Source organism: Pipistrellus kuhlii, unplaced genomic scaffold, assembly GCF_014108245.1.
Source record: "Pipistrellus kuhlii isolate mPipKuh1 unplaced genomic scaffold, mPipKuh1.p scaffold_m20_p_6, whole genome shotgun sequence".
NCBI lineage: Eukaryota > Metazoa > Chordata > Mammalia > Chiroptera > Vespertilionidae > Pipistrellus > Pipistrellus kuhlii.
Window position 1 is genome coordinate 26,114,303 of NW_023425562.1, and position 16,908 is coordinate 26,131,210.

At 45.6% G+C, this 16,908-nt stretch overlaps 1 protein-coding gene and 1 long non-coding RNA gene across 9 annotated transcripts in view; both read right to left on the bottom strand.

Annotated features, from left to right (window-relative positions):
* Window positions 1–1,497: 1,497 nt before the first annotated feature.
* On the bottom strand, window positions 1,498–7,982 carry LOC123651556. Of its 2 annotated transcripts, none has more exons than XR_006740348.1 (2): window positions 7,972–7,982; window positions 1,498–4,081 (listed from the first exon to the last, which is right to left on the bottom strand). It is a non-coding gene; the product is annotated as an uncharacterized LOC123651556 (long non-coding RNA). The 2 variants fall into 2 exon arrangements; XR_006740349.1 differs by lacking the exon at window positions 7,972–7,982 and adding an exon at window positions 7,362–7,373.
* Window positions 7,983–8,054: 72 nt separating this feature from the next.
* The window catches only part of LDLRAD4 (low density lipoprotein receptor class A domain containing 4), a 303,261-nt gene continuing 294,407 nt past the window's right edge, over window positions 8,055–16,908 (bottom strand). For 5 of the 7 annotated variants that reach the window (XM_036419376.2, XM_045574708.1, XM_036419379.2 and 2 more), the window contains 2 exons: window positions 9,537–9,647; window positions 8,055–8,749 (listed from right to left, as the gene is read on the bottom strand). In XM_036419376.2, coding sequence (XP_036275269.1) covers window positions 8,219–8,749; window positions 9,537–9,647 — 642 coding nt within the window. In that variant the 3' untranslated portion in view covers window positions 8,055–8,218. The remainder of the gene's footprint in view (window positions 8,750–9,536; window positions 9,648–16,908) is intronic. The other 2 variants (XM_036419380.2, XM_036419382.2) reach the window with 1 other exon arrangement.

Here is a 16,908-nt window from a genome sequence, read left to right on the forward strand (position 1 = left end):
GAAATGTCAACCGTTGTCCTGTTGATATTTGGCTCTGTTGACTCATGAGTTTGCCGACCACTGCCTGAGCATTAAAATTGGTGCCCGTTTCTTTCACTGGCATTTGAAGCTGCAGCGGTTAGAAGAGCGAGCGTTCCAGGACAAAGTGCCGTTTACAGGTCTGTAGTAATTGGGCAAAATGTTTTTTAAATTAAACCTGGAATACGAAATAGCAAAGCAATGGCAGCTCCCTTCCTTGTTGAGGGCCTGCATGGCAAGCATGCTTCCTCCTCAGGACTTCCCACTGGTGAAGTACAGGTGACCTTCCTTCAGCGACCTTAACTTGAGGCAAACGTAATATTAACCCGTTCAGGTCTGGGACCTCCAAAGCCTGTGTTGCCACTTAACTAAATAGGAAATCTCCCAGGAGTGGGACAGGGGCTAAGTCACCTGTGAGTCCCATGCCAGAGTCGGGCATGACAAATGGAGCCCTCATTCAGGCAGCAGCACGGGGTGAAAGAAAAGGAAGTTTACGTGAGTCTTCGCTTCCCTCCGGGATAGCACATTTGGGGAAAGTTCTTTAGTACTCTCAGCTAGTCTCCTGAATAAGGCTACGGAATGTATTGCAGAGCATAGTGTGGTTTATCAGTGACTATGTGCTGTTTTCAGGAAAAGAAATCCTCTCTTGTAGTTATTTTCCTCCTTATAGCTTTCTAGCTCCCTTTCTAAAATAAAATAATTCAGAATCTAAGATGGGAGTTATGGCTAGAGCTTTTAGCTTTAGTTGTATACTTATTTAAACGGCGTCTTTAAGATTTCATTTTCATTACTAACATAGAGAAATGCAAACACAAGTTGTATTTCCTGCCGCCACGCTCATCTCACTTATTTAGTAGTTTGGTAGATTGGGTGATGTTTTTCTACATCGACAGTCATGTCATCTGTGACGCCATACACTTATTTAGAGCTCAGACATAAAGCCCTTCTAACCTCTCAGGGAAGGGAGCTGGGTTCTTTGTTCCATTATCAGGGGCTGAAATCCCCGGGGCCCTGGACCTCCAAGGCAGCTGTCCCGCTGGCGGACAGGTCTTATTGTTAGAAATCTGTTCACCTTTGTGAGAGTGAGTGGACCTCCGTTGCTCTGCGACAGCCCCGCAGACACTTGACGACGACTGCACGTTCCTCCCCAGGCATCTCAGCTCAGGTGACACAGCTCTGTGGTCCTCCTGTGGTGAGACCTGAGCAATCCCTGGTGCGCTGTGGAGAACACACAATTGAGAAAAGCATCATATGGTGTGATTGGCCAGAGCTGTTCATAGAAGATTATAATGATCTTTTTAAAAGTCCGAATAAACAATGCAGAATGGAAAGATTAGCCAGGGACCATAGAAGTGTGTGAGATGGGTTTTAAAACTTATGTAGTTCCCATCCCCATTCCACCCCCCACATACAGACACACCCATTCACACATGTGCTTTATTTTTGAAAGATTAAAAAACAAACTAGGAGACACATAAGTCACTGATTATTTTTAATAATTTTGTGCTGTGGTTGGACCATAGCATTACGAACAAGCAGAAAAAGCTGATTTCATAGCTTTAACAGCACTTGGAGCAACATCTCTCTTTAAAAGTATTGCAATGACAGACCTTAGGCCTAAGAACTACATCGCCAGTGCTCAGTTAAAAAGAGGCAGATACACAACAGTTGGAGATCTTTTTTAGTACATAATTGGGAATTATTTTGAAAAGTAAGCACAAATGGCTGTTAAAAAAAAGACTTTAATGACTTCTGATTATTATAACTCATATGATCAACTTGAAAAGTTCAAATACAGTTGTACTTTTTTAGTAGGCTGCTTTATAATAATTAAATGAACTAAATGCTGTGAATAGTATTACATGTTTTAAAACAGCTTCACACTAGACAAATATACAATTAGAAAACGTGATATATGAAAGCCATGAAATGAAAAATAACAATATACCAATAAACACATTAAAATGAACCAGTATCATTAACAATAAAGTTTAAGCCTTAATTAGTTCTGTAGAGAGAAAAGCCATGATGTGGTAACAAATGTTAGTACCTCTGAGTCCAGAACATTCTCTGACACCCACTCTCAACAGTTCTCCCCAGAGATCAAACCTGGGGTGGGGTGGGGGATGTGGTTCCTGACAGCCATGAGCCCCTCTTTTTAATGCTGAAGCCTGGGGAACCCTGCAGCAGACAGTGGGGTTGGACAGGAGCGAGAACACACGAGATATCGATCTTTTGATGGATCTTTCAAAACAGATAATAAAAGAAGGGCTGACTTTTAGTCCATTCAGCATTAAGAGCTGCATTGTAGAGGCATTTTCAGTTTAAGGATAATCGGTAATAATTTGTTCTCTGGCAGGAAAGGGTGTGATCCTATTGTGATTTGCAAGATCAGAACTGACACCACCAAGCAAATAAAAACCATGGCACTTATCAGAATTAAGATCCTCCAGGGACAGACCACTGGAAAGGATGCTCACACCCATGTTCAACAGTGGTTTAGTGAGCACATTGTTATCGGCTCTTTTTTTTTTTTTTTTTTTTTGTAACATTAGAATATTTGCAAATAAATGCAGAGGGCACACTCAGAAACTAAAAACCGAGCTAGAAGAGAGATGTGACATCATGCAACTGAAAATGTATTCCATAACTTGTGGCAAAACCTAGTTTATTTTTTAGATCAAGATCACCACGAGACACCAAAAGGAATGGACATAAGATTCCCAACTCGGCTGGCTGATAGCTAGTTCTCTGCTAACATAACCCATAACGAGATTTTTTCGAAGAATGGGGTCCTAAGTGGATTCATGTTTCCTGAGGTATGCTTTCCCTACAAACCCTCCGGTTATTTCACTGGCTCCACAGCTTCAGTTCGTGAAGGAGAAAGGCAGAGAGAGAGACTCGGGACCCAGATGGTCCCAAATGCCCCCATCCTGAGCAAGGCGGCCCTCCGCTGCAGGCCCCCTGACTCTGGATGTGATTTTTGCAAAATGTGCACTTTCTCTGGGGTCTGACATCACTCTCCCACACAACATGGATGTCTTCATAAAACAGGCTGAAAAGTTAATTTTTTTTTTTTTCTTCTAACACTGGTCCAACTGAGCGTTAAGAGCTGAAAAGAAGAAGCATCTAATGGCAACCAAAAAGCTATGGAATTTTTTTTTTAAACTTATATATATTTTTTAAAGTGTTTTCACAGCAAAGATGCAACTCTCCATTGCTATGCATACGCTGGTCATAAACGGCGGCTTGCTTGTTCAGACTTCTTTCCCTTGTGTTATAATATTGGTATTTAATAGGAAAATAAACTACATAGACTTTTTTTTTTTTAATCTGTAGGCATCCATTTGCAAATTTCCTTACAAAAGAGGACAAAGCACATAGGCATTCACAAGTTCTATGCCATTTCTGTTAAAATTGGTATCTATACATTATAGTACAGTATTAACAATGTATGTTCTACCCATTGGGTAGGATATGTGCATAATATATTCAAGTTATGTACAGCACCTTACAAAGAAAAAACGTAAGAAGAGACAGACCACTGAAGAAGCACCATTGTCAGTGAGGCACAACCAAGGTGGGAGCGCGGATGCGGCGGCGGCTAAACCCAGGACGTGAGACAGGGCAGCTGCGGAGACCTAGGGGCATGCAGAGCTCCCGCAGGACGTGGGTCCGTGGCCCATGCACGTGGCGTGTGGCGATCCTCGTGCTCCGTCTCGCGCTAAGCCCCACCACAGACCATGTCAACAAGCACACACCGAGGGGGAGGAAGGAAGGGAGGAAGGAAAGGGGTGAAAGGAAGACGGTGCTTTCGCAGCAAGGCATCCACCCACACACGGCAGCTTCCCAATGCAGCCAACCCCGAAAGCAGCAGCAGCAGCAGCAGCAGCGAATGTCTGTCTAACCCTGGCAGGAACTATAAACGTGAACTAGGCAAAAGATGCAGCACTTTGGGGAGTCACATGGCCTAAGCTGAAATGGAGGGGGTCCCCCGGCGGGAGGGTGCTTCCCGTTCTCCATCCACCTCTCTGATCCCTGGCAGCTGGCAGCACGGTTACATCTGCAATAGGGAGGTGAGCCACCGTCAGACCCAGTGCTCCTCACCGGGAGGAGGGAGGCCTGCCCGCCGCCGCTCAGTCTTGCTACTTTATCTGAACTACCACAGCCCAGTCATCGAGGTGAAGGTAAGCAGAGCGGGAGCCCGCGTCCCTGCACTTCAACCGAGGTTGGGGATGCTGGCGGCAAGCCAGGCGGACTTGGGGGGCCCTGCCACCGTATGAAGACACGGCGCCAAACACGGGCATCTTTTTGCTTTTCGTCGCTGAGACACAATCAACACGTTAACCAAAACCAAGTATCCTTCCCAGGTTTTTTCCATCAGACACTGCCGAGCTTTTGAAGTGTTCAGAAAGACGAATGGCATGCCCACGGACATGCAGTGACTGTCGCCGTGCTCAGTAGCAAACCTCAAGAAGCAAGCAGCAGGGCGGCAACCCAGCCAGGAGGCGGTTCGGGCGTGCAGCAGGCTGCGTGGCCACGGGCGCACGGGCGTTCCCTTGCGGGGCAGGGGCCGGCCGGGCCTCTCTCTTTGCGATGGACCGGTATCTAAAGGCCACGGCACCAGGCCTCATCCTGCAAAGGACTTCCTGGAGACAAGAGCCAATAGATGGAAGATGCAGGATCACCCCTGCCAGGATGCAGCTACGGGTTGCGGGAGGAAGGCAGGGATTATAATGGATTCTTCTAGATAACAGAAGCTTTCTGAAAGTAGTGGCCGAAGATAAAGGTGAAGAAGATAAAGGGGAAGAAGATCAAATGGAGATAAAGAAGCTCAAGGAGCACTCATCTGAGTGCCACATCCCCCTGTGGGCGTTAGAAGGCCCCCTTTCCCCGCCTGTGAGCTCAGTGGCTGTCTATCTGTGCTCCCTCATGACCAATCTTTGTCAGCTTTAAATATTCTTCTCCACAATCTTGGAATTCCTTGCTGATGGTGTGCCTGTGTGTAGAAGAGATGGGGGAGGACAGAGGACATGCTTGTCAAGCTTCCTTAGCACGGAATTTTGGTCAGAAACACCAAGCACAGTTTAACGTTTTAAACGCATCCTTTGTTGAGCACAATCTCTTTGGGGCTCAGGACTGCTTCAGTGTCTGAAGAGCACGAGACTTTCTGAAAACACAGACAGACACCTGCCTGGGGGCCGTGCTCCTGTCAGTGGAACGCAGCATGTGCTGGGCGGCTCTGGAACGGAGGACAAGCCACAGCAGGATGCTCAGAGTCCCCTCCCAGCAGCCGCACTTTTGAACTTGCAAGTCTTTGTCTCAACTCTCTACTGAGGTAATCAGCCCGTCACTGATGGTCTCAATCACTGCTTTCTCAACGGGGTGCTCGGGCTCCGTAAGCACACAGGCTTCTCCCACATCAGACCCCCCTCCATCACCCCTCTTTCCACACCAGGCCAGCGAGGAGCAACGCGGTGTGAACAGGTCAGCCGCCCCCTTCCAAAGAGCTACTGGTCTAAATCACCCCTTCCCTGTGCCAAAGGGAAATTGACTATTAATTAAGTTTATGGCCTTGGCTTTTAAGCTAATTCATTCCAGAGGCCCAGCCTCAAGACCATTCAAGTTCATGGTTTCGTATGTCCCCGTCTTTCAATAACTATTGGGCTTAAAGGGCAATTCTCTAGAGTGGCCGAATGGGAGGAACCTCTCTTTTGAAGGGTGATGACCTTTACTTGAATTCAATATTTGTTTTTGCCAATACTGTGGGCGCCTGCTGAACATCCACATACTTGCAAGGCGACTAAGAATTGACAAGTTTCTGACAGCAGTTCCTTCTTGCAGCAGGTAGGAGAGTGAGGGACTGCAAAGCCATTCTGAGCTGGAGTTCCGGGGTGGGCTCACCTGCTTTACCAAAATAGCCGGCGAGGTTTGGAATGATGGTATCATTAGCTGACCTCGCCATTTTTCATCTGAGGGGACACCAGCACCACCACCAGGGCTCCTGACAGGAACAAGTGCTCCCTGACCTTCACCTCAGGGTGAGACAGAGCTCCATCCGCAAAGAGCGCCAGCTTCCCTCAGCACAGGCGTGGGATCCAGGCAGCGAGCTGCCCGGGGAGGGGTCCCCAGGGGGCTCTGCCCAGTCTTAGGATTCCACTGCGGCTCTTAGCACACACACGTCCCAACAGAGTCTGTTTATTCTCTTCTTCTAAGAGTTTGGCTAGTTCTGTGGCTGTTCCTGGGTGAAATGAGTCAATTTAATGAAGAGGCCAATCCTCCAAGCAAAACAAAAACCAGCGGCAGGCAGGAGCAGAGGGCAGGGGACAGGACGTGCAGCTCAGAACAGTCTCTCCAGCCCTCGGCCGACAGCACCAAGTCACCTCACTGACAGATCGTCTGAGACCCACAGCCAGATCCGAGCACATGTGTCATCCCACCTTAAAGCTGCGGCGGTCATTGGTTATATGCAGAGGGAAGGGGATGCACCCGCACAGAGCAGGCGGTGGGTGGCGTTGGCTGAACTTGTTGGCTGGTGCTATTACAAAAGCCAGATGCTTTCTTCCCCAAAAGAAAGCGTTTCTTTTACCTAAGAACACGTTTGTAAATACCAGGAATATTAAAACTAAAACTAACAGCATGTAACATTAGTTTCTAGTTGCATTTTAACTGCATGTTGTGCTTTGAATCCTGTGCTTTTGGAGTCGCCCCCTGCCCTGCCTGCCCAGCCGTGGAACTGACCGACCGTCCAGTTCTGGCCACATGCAAAGGCTGCACGAACTACCGCGGGAGTCTGGGCTGTGAGCACAGCATCCCCCCGAGAACGCTGCATCCACACTCGCAAAGGGCAATGGCTTGTTATCATGCTCAGCAATGTGGTGTCCCCCGCCAATCCCAGGAGTTTCCCAAGAAGAAGTCACTACCAGCACCGCTCACACGCTGAGGCCGGCGGGCTCCATGCAGAGCAATCACCGAGGGCCCCTCGGGCACTGACCAGCCGTCCAGCACTGAACTGAACTGTCTCGAAAAGGGAGCCGACACCAGGAATACACTGAGAAGTGACATATTCCAACAGCATTCAAAATAACCACTTTGCATTTTAAACAATTTATTGCATAAAATAATGTATGTACGAGCCTACTTCATGCTACAGTGAAAAAAAAAACAAAAAACAACCACACCTAAATGACTGAAGAACTACCACTGCTGGAGGGCGAGGGCACTGCGATACTGGATGCGTCAATGCCTGTGACGGTCACTTTACCAGAACAGGCGGCCTAGGCCAGCAGAGTGACTCAGCGAGTCCTCGGTGCTGGACCTCAGCGTTCCTATCTCACCCCCACAGGCCCCCATGCTGCAGACGCCCTGCCCTCTGCCGCAGACTCTCACAGCAGGAACCGCCTTCTGGGGGGACCTAAGTTGACATGTTCACCTACGTCCCCAAACATATCTCTTCTTGCACAATTATGGGAAGCACGCCAGGGTATTCCTCGGGCCTAATAATCCACAGGTGAAAAGACAACATACAGAACGTCACCTAAAACAGTTCCCTCATATATATTTTCAACATTAAGATAGTGCAACTTTTTAAAAACACATCATCATAACAACACAAAGTCAACTCCTTGCATTCGTCGAACTCCCCCACTGTTTCCTTGGCACACAAAAAACGGGAATTTTTGAATCATATTTTTAAAACAAAATAAGAGTTCCACACCTTGGGAGAAAAAGCAAACTGGCCAATTCTTCCCCGTGATAATATATAATAACGCTTCCTTCTTTATTTAGTTAATTATAAATTTAAGGCCATTCTGGCCTCTTTCTCTGCAGTCTCCTTTCATAATTAAATAAATCAAATACCTCTGGGTTTCATTTCATGATAGAGTCAAAGCACCCCTTTCTCTGTTCCCATGCCCACCCCCCTTTGCCAATGCCACCCCCCCCTCCCGACACCTGCCCCCTTTCCCCCACCCCCCCAATAAACACTGTTGACGGTCAGACCAGATGGAAGTTGGTATTGTTTCAGTCTGGTTTGCATGCAATTCCCCTGGAAGGAATCAGAAACAAAGACCACATTTGCATATTTGGTTTTACTTAGTTGTCGCACGTAAAACTGAACCCTGAGCCCGGGAGCCGAGGAGCTGTGCAGTCCTCCTTCATCCTCGGTCTCTTCTTCTCCGCTCGAGTGCATGCTGGAGGATCAGACGAGATTCCCAGGCTTCCTGTCCTTGCCCTGGATGGGCACCACGGTGCCCCCCGAGCCGTCGTGCCGAAGCGGCAGGCTGCCCCCGCTGTGCGTGCTGCTGTGCTGGTGATGGAAGAAAGAGGCTCCTGGGTAGTGGCCCATCACCTCGCTGTAGGTCGGGGGCGGCCCCTCCATCCTCCCGTTACTGCTGCAGGTGCTGGCACTTATGCCCGAATTGCTGCTGGGCGGGCACGGCCCTCCGTTGTACACGGAGATGTCTATCAAGTCGCTGTCGAATATGGTCCGGTTGGGCGGGGCCCTCACAGATTCTCGGTTGAGTTCCATCTGCTGTTCGGGGTCCCTGAGCTGCAAGGTGCAGGGCCCCTGGTAAGGAGGCGGCTCCTCCCCGTCAGACAGGGAGATGGTGGGGGGGAGGTCAATCTCGTGCTGCACGTAGGGGTAGGTGGGCTGGAAGCGGCTGAACCGGTCCCTCTGGATAAAGGACGGGGCAGTGAACCTGTCCCGAGACCGTGGGGCATACATGATCTGCAAGGAAAAGAGCGAAGGCGTGGAGACATTCTTGGCTCAGTAATGATCAGACACGATGCTACAAGAACATCCCCACGTGGTCTGTGTTCTCAACCGTCTGAAACGGTTTTCCCCCCCAACAAAACAGGAAAAGATTATCCCAGACAAAAATGGAGGTATATTATTCCCCATGAGTTAGACCCCCTCGCCTTGCCAAACTGTAGTTTATCCAAGATGGTTCAACAGTGGACAATGCGTGTAACTGAAAATGTGCGTTTAATGCATATGCTATGTGTATGCTGCACTGGGCCAAGGGTGTGTGTGTGTGTGTGTGTGTGTGTGTGTGTATCCACCCAGTGACTTCTCCCACATCATATTTTTAAAATAAAGACAAAAAAAACTATGTTACTTTTAGGTCATTCTATTAAACTTGGAGATGTGGGAATGAATCATGCTATATTTACCGTATACACTATGCCCGCTTCTGCACAGCCTCCTTGTTTGCAGCTTATGGGGTCACGTAAAGATCAGTGATTCTCAACCTGTTTTCTGTAGGGAGCTCTAAACTAGCACAAATAATTCATAGGAGACACTAAAAATCCCCTCCCCCACATTAAAAACCAAAGTTAAGGGCAAATGCCTTAATTTAAATGTTATTTTGTTATTTCCTAATCTACGCTGTCATACACTTGACTTTTCCACCTATTTTGTTGTGATGGCATATTTCCCTCCTCCCCTTGCCCATCACATCGGGTTGAGCAGCCATCTGCAGCCACCCACATCCCTCCCTTGTCCAACTCCTTACCTCTGAGCCACCAGGCTGAGGACCAGAGCTGTCTGAAGGCCACAGGCGCCCTTCCTGGCAGGGGAGGGAGGGGGACATCACAAGAAAATCATTAGTTTCATGCTGCAGCACCTGAAATCAAGGAACCACATTCCTCTTGCACAGTAGCAGACCTGTTTTAGTCACAGAGCAACAAAGAACTGGTCCTTTCATTACACCGAAGTTATTACAAAAACAATCTCCTCATTACACAAAAGGAGAACTGTGGCCAAAAGGAAAATTAGAATGTACGTGTTTGACATACATTCCAAATGTCATCAAACCGTATTCAGTCACTGCCTAGATTTGGGTAGAGTCTGGGTCTTTAAGCTCTTTTGTTAATTCTCATCAGAGGAGATAATATATATATATATATATATATATATATATATATATATATATATATATATATATTTTTTTTTTTTTTTTAGAGAGAGTGGAAGGGAGGAAGGGAGAGAAGAGAGACAGAGAAACATCAATGTGAGAGAGACACACCAACTGGTTGCCTCATACACTTGCCCCAACCAGGGCGAGGGAAAGAACCTGCAACCCAGGTATGTGCCCCTGACTGGGAATCGAACCCGTGACCCTTCCATGCTCAGGCAGACACTCTAACCACCAAGCACACCGGCCAGGGTTGGGTGATAAGCCCTTTCGCAGGTGCGTGGCCATGCCGGCATGCCAGCCAAGGCCCTTCTGAAGTGCGCTTTGAGGTAAGCAGCAGCACACGTCAGGCACCGCCCGCCACGCTGTGCTTTCACACTGAAAACGGAGGTTCCAACGCCTGGCTGGCCTTCGAGGGTCTAGCCAATTTATTCTTCAGTCCCTTCATTCCCAAGGCAGATGTGACCTGACATCTAGCTGTTTAACATCTTTTTTCAAAAGTGTGTGGCCAGGCTGTCAAGGTGGCAAGCTTTTCTAACACCATAGACTTGTTTACAAAGCACTTCAACGTGTTTTCCCTTTTGAGCCCAAATTGTTGGCAAAGGCCTGTGATTGTCCTGAAGAGAAGAACGTGGGCGAGCAGGAGCAGATGTCCGCGTTTTTGGATTCCCAGGAATAGTCATACATGACCTTGTGCCATCACTGAGCCTCCCGAGAACCTGAAAGAGCCCACAAGTAGACCTGCAAGGCAAGACACCCCTACGTCTCTTCTGCATTTTATAGGTAAGGTGTAGCATTCTAATACAAACACCCCATTTGGACAACAGGATGTCTGTCCAATACATACAGCCTGATCCTACGATGGTCCTTGCAGAACAGCATGGACTCAGCGGCAAAAACAGGAACAGACCAGCAGCGTTTAGAGGAAGTCTGGGCTTAAGGTTTGACTATAAAATTATGTAATGGGCCATCATGACTCTGACCTGGCGACAGGTGACAGACCTCATCAAATCTGAGTAAGCGGCTGAGCCACAACCACGGAAAGCCCTGCACCAGGCCAAGGCAGCTTGCATAGCACGTCAGAGCCTAGGCTCCTCTGAACCAAGAGGAACCATCACTGTAAGTCTGGGCTGTCACAGCAATTCTCATATTGAAAACAACATACACACTCATCCTGGGATGCTTCTAAGACTCTGCCCTAGCTCCTCAATGAACACTCAGTCTTACATTTCACCCAGTTCACATCAATTATTAAACCTATTCAGCACTTTCCGGCCCTCCTCTCCCCTGGCTCCCTCTCTTGTTGGCTGAGACATCACCCCTCCTGGTCCACACCTGACTTCTCTGGCCACTTTCCTGCTCTTCGGGGGATGCCCCTAACTCTGCATTTTGGTTGAATGTTGGAGTTCCTGAGAGCCATCCCCCCAGTCCACTACCAGGTGTATCTCTGGCCACTCTGAGAAGTGGCACCTTGGGTCTGTGCTGGTGGCAATTTTGAAATCTCCTCCCTGACCTAACCTTCTCCTTGAAGGCAAGCATTTGTCTTGTTCATTCTTAGTTCACTCATAGACTTTACTTGTGTCTATGCATCTATACTAACACTGAATGTTGACTGGTCGAATGGTTATTTTGGTCGTCATGGTCACTGCCTCTATGTATATATAGAGGCTGGCTCATGGAGCCCTACAACCTGCTAAGTGCAAGATGGAGAGCCAGGAAAGCTGGTGGTGGTATAGTTCAATCTGAGACTGAAGGCCTGATGGCCACTGGTGTAAGTCTTAAAGTCCAAGAAGCAAGAACTCCAATATCAGAGGGCAAGAGAATAGAATGTCCCAGCTCAAGAAGAAAGAGAAATTTGCCTTCCTCCACCTTTTTGCTCTATTCAGGTGTTTGGGGAATTGGAAGATGCCGTCCTCACTGGTGAAGACAGATTTTCTTCATCCAGTCTACTGAGTGAATGTTAATCTCTTCTGGAATTATTCTCCCAGAGACAGCAGAAATAATGTTTTGTCAGTCATCTGGACATCTAAGCCCACTCATGTTGACACATAAAATTAGTCATCACAATTAGTGATACTGAGCTCTTTTCATCTGGTTTTGTATATCGTCTTTGTAAAAATGTTCTATTCAAGTCCTTAGTCTATTTTGAAATTGGGTGGTCCATTACTTTGTTGTTGAGTTTTAGTTCTTTATATATTCTGAATATTAACCCCAACCAGATATATGATTTGCAAATATTTTCTCCCATTCTACCAGTGGCCTTTCAATCTACTGATAGTGTCCTTTGACAAACCAACGTTTTTAATTTCTAAAGGTCAATTTATCATTTTTGTTTTGTTGCCTGTGCTTTTGGTGTCATATCCAAGAAATCATTGCCAAACCCAATGCCATGAGTTTTCCCCCACTACTTTCTTTTAAGAGTTTTAACTCTTACATTTAGGTTTTAGTTCCATATTGAGTTAACTTTTTGAATATGGTGTAAGATATGGGTCCAAGTGTCATTATTTTGCATATGGATATTCAGTTTTCCCAGCACCAATTTTGAAAATACTGTTCTTTCTCCTTAAATAGTCTTGACACCCTTGTCAAAAATCATTTGACCATATATGGGAAAGTTTATTGCTGATCTCTCTCTTCTATCCCATTGTCTTTCTTTATGCCAGTACTGTACTGTTTTTGTTATTGTGGCTTTGCAGTAAGTTTTGAAATCAGAAAGTGTGAAATGTCCAACTCTGTTATTCTTTTTCAATATTATTTTTGGCTATTTTGGGGTGGTGCTTCTTTGAGGTAACACATGCATTTTAGGATGGACTTTTCTATTTCTGCAAGAAACATCATTGAGATTTTGATAGGGATTGCACATGTTTTTTATTATGTTGAGGTAATTTCCTTCCATCCTAGTTTGATGAATGTTTTTATCATGAAAAAGTGTTGTATTATGTCAAATATTTTTTTCTGCATGATGTGGTGATCATGTAGTCCCCTCCACTTCATTCTGTTAATGTGGTGTATTACACTGATTTTTATTTGTAAAACCATCCTTACATTACGAAAATAAACCCCATTTAGACATGGTGTATAATTTTTTTTAGTATGTTACTAAATTTAGTTTGCTAATATTTTGTTGGGGATTTTTGCATCAATATTCATAAGGGATAATGATTTTCTTTTCCTGTTGTGTCTGGCTTTGGTATTAGGGTAATGCTAATTCACCAGCGTTTGAAAGTATTGGTGTCAATTCTTCTTCAGATGTTGGTACAATTCACCAGTGAAGACATCTGGTCTAAGGATTTTATTCGTTGGTAGGCTTTTGATTACTAATTCAATCTCTTTAATAGTTACAGATCTATTTAGATGTTCTATTTCTTCATGATTCAGGCTTAGTAGGGTGTGTTTCTAGGAATCTGTCCATTTCATCTAGGTTATTCAATTTGTTGATATACAATTGTTCATAGCACTCTCTTATAATCTTTTTTATTTCTATATCTCTTGGATCTTCTTCTACCCGAAGGATAGGTTTATAGCTGTGGCCATGACTCACTGGCACTTCCATTGTGAACTGTGGCTGAAGCCTGGGGCCTTGGGTCCACGTGGGAGGCCACTCCCACAGCTTGAACCTTCTTGGTTTTATGCTCAGCTAATCTCTCCTTTCCACACATCAGGGACCACAGACAAGGCCATCAGATTTGGGGACTGAAAACATCTAACATGATGTTTTCCAAACTGTGAGATGCAACCTCTCAGAGAGCTAGAAAATCAACTTAAGTAGGTCACAGCCAGAATTTGAAAAATGAAACAGGATGGAAAATATCATTGTCTGTAAGTACTGTTTGATGAAAGTTTTTGCTTTAGTTGTGCATATGAGTATTGTAGATCGTGGTATAAAGTGTGTCTCTACTGTTCTTCTTGGTCAAAAACAATCTGAAGTTCTCTGATCTAAGCCAATTATTCCTCATTTTATGTGGGAGGAAACTGGGGCCCCAAAAGGGTATATTACTCACTGAAGGTGACAGTTAGTTTGTGGTAAAGCAAGGCCATGGGTGGATATTTTGGCTTCTACTCAAGGGTTCCTCCCAAAGAATGCATGTATTATACAGCTTCAAATATTTGGAAATCTATTTTTCTTCTTGTCCCAGGGTGAGAATTTCCAAGTATAGGTAAAATGATCTTAGAGTTCAGCAACAAAACACCTTTGCCTCCTAATAAAATCAATTTTCTTTATTTCCTTCCCTTTCCTAATGCAACCTCTCTATTATCCAATGCTTTATAGTATTACCATCTTTCCCACCCTAGATGGCAGTAACAGCTTAGACGTAAAGGCAATACCTTTATAGATGTCAATGACTGCATTCTCTCTAGTGTTTCCTCTTTTATTCCTCCTTGGAAATCCATCATCAGATTTCTCAAGACTCAATATTTCCCTCCCAACTCTACTCAATCTAGGGCATGTCCCTTAAGAGAAAGATAAATTACCCAGAAAGGTATGTGGGGAAGAAAAGGAAGGGAATCCTTTCTATTTCCAGAACAATACAATAAATCAGGGAGGTCTACAGGCCCCACGGAGCAAGGAGAAAAGGAGCTGTGCAGGTGCCTCTCCAGGGCTCAGTGCTGGAGGAGAGTGAGCAATTCCAGATTTCGCTGGAAACCAGCCTGGGGATCAGAAAGCTCAGGGCAATCGGGACATGTGCAACCACACACCATCAGCCCAGGCGGGCACAATCATCTCCTTTAGGGCGTGAGTGGAAGCTAAGGCACAGCCTGAATGCTTTCCCCGAGATCACAGAACCACAACCCAGCTACCTCCCTGGGCATCTCTGACAGCTCTGGGGAGCCTCCCTAGCAGGTGACGCTCAGAATTAGAATAATTTAGAAAAAGGTTTGCCCCTCAGAATAAGCCACAATAACTTTCGAGAACTAAGTAAAAAAACAAAAACAAAAGAAATAAACATTCTCATTGGATTATTAATGCTAATGCCTATTTAAAAGATTATTAAGATGTTATGGTTCATAAAATTTTTAATTAATTCTGCTTTTAAAATCTCATTTTAGCATGCTTTGGCCACAATACAAATCATGCTCAAGCGAGTTCCCTGGGGAGCCAGCAGATGCTCAGGACATTATCGGAACTGTCTTCAGCATTCACTTATGTGAGCAGAGGCTGTTGTTTAGTTGTAAAAATAACACATACTTTCATTTTCATCATAAACATTGTGTTTTACTTTATTATTATTACTTTTTTAATGGTAAGGTGCTTACCATAAACATTTTAACAACAGAGACCAAAGTCCTTTTGTCCACTTCCTCCCACCCTGGCTCTTCCCCCGAGGAAGCCATCAGTTTATGCGCGTCCTTCCTGACCTTTCTCCACAGAATCCAAGGCTGTAACTTGGGCAACATCATTTTTACTAACTGAGTCACACTTGGCTTGCAGCAAAATTGTATAATTTATTGTATAATGTTAAATTCATAAGATTTAACGCTAGATGGATTTTGGTTGGTACCAAAAAAAAAAAAAAAAAAAAAAAAATCAAATCCATCTTCAGAGAGCAAATGAGAAAAAGGAAGACTTGCCATTATTGAAAAATTTTAAATTTTTTCACTAAGATTTTTCCCAAAAAAGAACTGCAAACTTTGAAGGTAATTTCAAAATTGTTTTGAGCAATGTCAACATAAGAAGGCCTATTTGAGCTGCTCACACTGTTTAATGACAAGTCTTGGCTATTAAAAAGGCCTGCCTTTTTTGTTCACATGAGAATCAACGGTGACAACTATGGCCCAGGATCCTTATCCAATTTTTGCCAACAAGTTGGCCTTCTGTTTTTCTTACTTGAAGGGGACATTCTCATTTTGAAGCTGTTGAAATTATCACACCCCCCACCCCCCAGAAATACCAACTTTCTATCTTTCACTACACACACTGAAGGGTAAACCTGATAAATGGCCAATCTGGCAGCTTGACTATGCTAACACCCTCGCTCCTTCAGAGAGAGAAACGGCATGGTTGATGGAAGGAATCCTGTGCTTGGAGTTTACATTAGGAACTGACCTGCCCCTTGCAGTCCTCTCGACACTTGGAAATGCAGCTTCAGGGGCTCATTAATCACGGAGAATTATTACTGAACACGGGTGACAACAAATGGCCCTGGTCTTATGACCCAGCAACAATCTGCCTCACCCATGGGAAACTGGTGCCTGGCATCTTTCATGCTGAACCCGATGCTAAATGATGCATGTGGCTCTCTTCTCCTTAGTCTGGAGAGACAAGACTACTATAATTGCATCTTCAAACCCGTTAGTTCATTGTTTGGGTACCTTCCTGAATGAAAACAGTTCATTTCTATCATTTTAGAAATGCTTCTCTAAGCGCAGATGAAGTCGGGAGAAATGAGAAAAGGCAGGTGCCCAGGGGTCTAGCTCTTCAGTCACAGTGGTAATGAACCCTGTGTGTGGTGACTCCCCTACCCCCTGAATCTTTAACTGGACCTCAGGACACAGCCTGTGGGCTTTCCCAGCTCTGTGAGCCCCGAGCCCAGTGGGATAGGTTCCTGAGCCACTTCTCAGAGGGGACCAGAAATGTCCATCCTTGGGTCACCCCTGCTCCCAAGGCCAACAGAAAGGAGCCCACAGCCAACTCTGTCCTCTTGGCCACAGACTAGTCATCGGGAGATGACGGGACAGCAAGAGCCAGGACAAACACGCCAGGCTGGTGTGGGGAATGCTCTACTCCGCTGGTCCAGACGCACTTGGTTGAACTCCTAATCTTGCAGGAATGACCTTTACAACCACCAAGAAGGGCTCTCCCATTTTTCTGGAAACCAGTGGCCCTCTATGTTTCATTCTTACCCTTGTGATAAAGGCGCAAGCACAGAAGAATATTTTGTCTAAAAACAATTACACAGAGAGATGGGGCCACAGCAAAATGTGGGCACCTGTCTATCTTGAGTGGCAGCTGCTCTGCAGCTCCCGGCGA